At 39.7% G+C, this 3,519-nt stretch overlaps 1 protein-coding gene across 1 annotated transcript; it reads right to left on the reverse strand.

The window, feature by feature from the left end:
* Positions 1–1,818: 1,818 nt before the first annotated feature.
* Positions 1,819–3,026, reverse strand: LOC139866507 (F-box protein At2g27310-like). The gene has a single exon (XM_071854761.1). It carries the CDS (start codon positions 2,952–2,954, stop codon positions 1,896–1,898), a length of 1,059 nt encoding a protein of 352 aa, XP_071710862.1. The 5' UTR covers positions 2,955–3,026; the 3' UTR covers positions 1,819–1,895.
* Between the last annotated feature and the right edge of the window lie 493 nt (positions 3,027–3,519).

Here is a 3,519-nt window from a genome sequence, read left to right on the forward strand (position 1 = left end):
TCGATACGGATACGTTTGAATCGCTTCTCAACAATTTCAGTGATGCTCTTGTTTCCAGCGGTTTACCTGTACAAAACCTTTTTCATAATCACTCTCGTACTAGGGCTGTTAATAACGGTGTAATATTCATAGGAAGATTTCCTCTTGTGTTCGATAAGGTGAGTTTTCAAGAAGTTTTTGGGTCTTGCGGTCCAATTTCGGAGATTAAATCGTGGCCCGATCGTAGATACGCCTTAATATGACTCTTGTTCGACTGCTGATGACGCCATAGGTATGTTGAATGAAATTACCTTGTTTGGTACAAAACTCTTTGTGGGTAAGGCTTCTCGTACACATGATTTTGGGTCTCATCTTTCACATACGGGTCGATCCCGATCTAATGTTTTGAGAGCAAATTTGTGTACCAATTTTGACACCGTGAATAAATTGCGGGAATCTACTCTGTTGGTTGACTCCCGCCTTTCTCCAACCATAAATTGGTTAGTTGCTTAACACGTAGGGTGTTCTTGCTAACCGGGATTTCAAATGGGGTTACTTCGGTTTCCTTGTCATGTGTGTTGATGAAACAAATTTGGAAAGGTTGTGTGTTGATCATCATAGTAGGGACGACTTGTTATACATTAACCCCTTTTCATCTCGGGCCGATCGTTTTTTCCGATTCACTTGGATTGAGATATCCTGTATCCTGGCTAGTTTTTATTCGGAGGAAAACATCAAAGAACTTGCGGCGGGTTTTGGAGATGCTATTTTTGTGGCACGATCTTCTTCCGAGCTCAAGCAGATTGGGGCAGCATACATGTTTATTGAATTGGAGTGCCCTTCATTGATTGTTGACGCGGTTAAGGAGGTTAAAAATAAATTGGGTTTGGAGTCTTTTTCTATTCGTGTTAACGAAATACCTCCGGGTGAGATTGATCGTGTCCTCAATGATGATTTCCCGTTGTTGGATTTGGTTACTTCTAATAGAGCCGTATGCGAAGGAGATTCGTTACCGCTGAATGTTGAAACCCGTCCCATAGCCAATGTTGTGCAACCTGTGAACAATGGTTTCGAAGCACCTTACCCGGTTAACTTGGATAGTGTTTCGGTTAAAGTTAAAAAAAAGCTATGGTTGCAGCGTCAGTACCTCCCGTTTCTTCCATTGATCCTGCTGGTGGTGCTTTTTGTCATTGTATAGGTAAATCGTGCGAGAAGAGATGCGTGAAATCTTGGAACTTTTGCCGGAGAAACAATATTTTGTTTGATTGTTTGGCCTGAAAATCCGTTGTTCGTGATGTAGATGAAGAGAGTTTTATACCTCATGGATCGCCTGTGATTAAAGAGTTGTTTGTCGGGAGCGTTCTTATACCTACACCGGTTTTCATATCGGAACAGGTGGTGGGTAATCGGGTTGTTGCTTCTCCGATCGATGGTGTAGCTGCTGAGAATCAAAATGGGTCAATTAACAGGGGAGTAACTTCGCCAATCGAATTTAATATACCGGCTTTTGATTCGGTTGAGGAACTAGAAGTTGATTTTGTTGAAGGTGTTACTGGTAAGGTATCGAATAAAGGTTTTAATGTTTACTGGTAAGGTTTTAATGTTTATGATGTTCCTATAGTTGAGAAGGAGCTGGTTTCATGTACTGATGGTGGTATTTCTTCTAACGGGCCGATTTTTGCTTTCTTTACCGCAACCACGATTTTGTTCTTCATGACCAAGGATGTTTTAATAATTTCAAATCGCAAGAACCTTCATGCGATTTGCGAATTCCGTGATGAACTTTACGAGTGGCGAATGAATCTCGTAGATTTTAGACTACCAATGATTTGTATGGTAAATATTTGTACGATTTGATATGTTCAAGCGAAACTATACAATTTTAGTACAATAAATTACAAATTACTACAAACGTATCATTGTATTGATAACACCAGGAAAAAAACTGAAAAACAAAAAGACAGAGACATGCCAACATAATTCATGGCGAACTCCTTTTTCTTTTCTTCCTTTTCGACCAACTCTCTTTTCTTTCGTTTTAATTCCTTGATCTCATTGTAACTCCTCCATCTCTCTTCATCATCCTCCAGCACTTTCCTTGTTACATTATTTTCTTCCGAAATTGCCCCTTGTGTAGTTACCAAAAACTCCCTCCCATTCAAACACTTGTAATTTAAATCCCTTAATTTTAGTACAACCTTTTTAACGTACAATCCCATGTTTTGGGTGTCAACTCCTAATACCATTTTTATTCGACATTGTACCATCTCATTCGGGTCACTTCCGGGTAAAACCGTGACGTATTCAAGAACCGTATCATTAGTCATCCACCCCTGCCTTGCACTCAACGGTTTAATACTTGATATGTTGCCTGCCCGCTTTCGGGTCGGGTCGATTATGATCCAGCTTAATTCCATGGATTCTTTTAGATGTGACAATGTTGCCTCATCAGCACCTGCCAGCTCATCCACTTTCACGCCTATATATTGGGAAATACGGGTCGGATGTTTGGATTCGGATCCGTTGCAGTCGTTCAATTCGATCTTTAGTTTCGATGAAAGGAAGTCTGTTGTGGTGTCGGTGAACTCGACTTTGGAGTAAACGACGTCACTTTGGTAACGTATATCAACGGCTGAGATGAGTTGAGATGGACAGTTGAGATCGTGAGAAAACAATAGATCTGATCTTTGAGATGGACGGTCGTTGACGTCGTTGGTGGTTAGAGCGGGAAAAGAGTCTTGGAAGAAAGAACGGTGACCAGCTGGGAAGGTGGAGATGACGTCATGGACACGTGGATCAGTAATAGATGGCCATGTGGATGTAGAGATAGGAGTCCAGAGGTTGTGATCGGAACAAAGGGAGTGTAGATGAGCTGAAACAGCTGATGTGGCGGAAAGAGATTGGCCATTAAGACGTGGTAAGATGTGTGTCTGAATGATATCTGGATGGATATCACAAAAACTAGTCATCACCATTATAATTAATTAGAAGAAAAATAACAGGATCTAGTGATGAATTTAGGTGTCTGTGTTTGTGTTTGTGTTTGTGTTTGTTTAAGGTATATGGGAAGTGGGGGAGTTTGAGGCTTTGTTTATATAGATGCTGTAAATTGTCAACGTGTTTTTCTTTTTTTATTTATTATTATCTGGTTCTTTATTTAGTATACTCCATTTACAAGATTCCAAAGTTGATGTGATTAGGACATGTAAACAACAACTTCCACTTGTAGTAGATTTATTACATTTTTTTTTTCTTTTGGTAAATCATACTAACAGGTGCATTGTACTAAATTTATACGTCACCTACTTCTAGAACGTTTTTGTTTCTTTTACGAGTCGTTTATATAGGTAGTACGACTACGGAGTACATGTTTTTCTTTGGCTTTTAGGCGACTCTCAACCATGAGATTGTGTCTTTTCAAGAGTGAATGTTACATTAGCGTCACATCAGTACTTCTATTCTATCACTAACTAAAGACTAGCTGCTAACAACCATAACGTATCCACGACTTGGTCCCACCTCTATTTTTTATATTAAACT

Source organism: Rutidosis leptorrhynchoides, chromosome 9 (genome assembly GCF_046630445.1).
Source record: "Rutidosis leptorrhynchoides isolate AG116_Rl617_1_P2 chromosome 9, CSIRO_AGI_Rlap_v1, whole genome shotgun sequence".
NCBI classification, from domain to species: domain Eukaryota; kingdom Viridiplantae; phylum Streptophyta; class Magnoliopsida; order Asterales; family Asteraceae; genus Rutidosis; species Rutidosis leptorrhynchoides.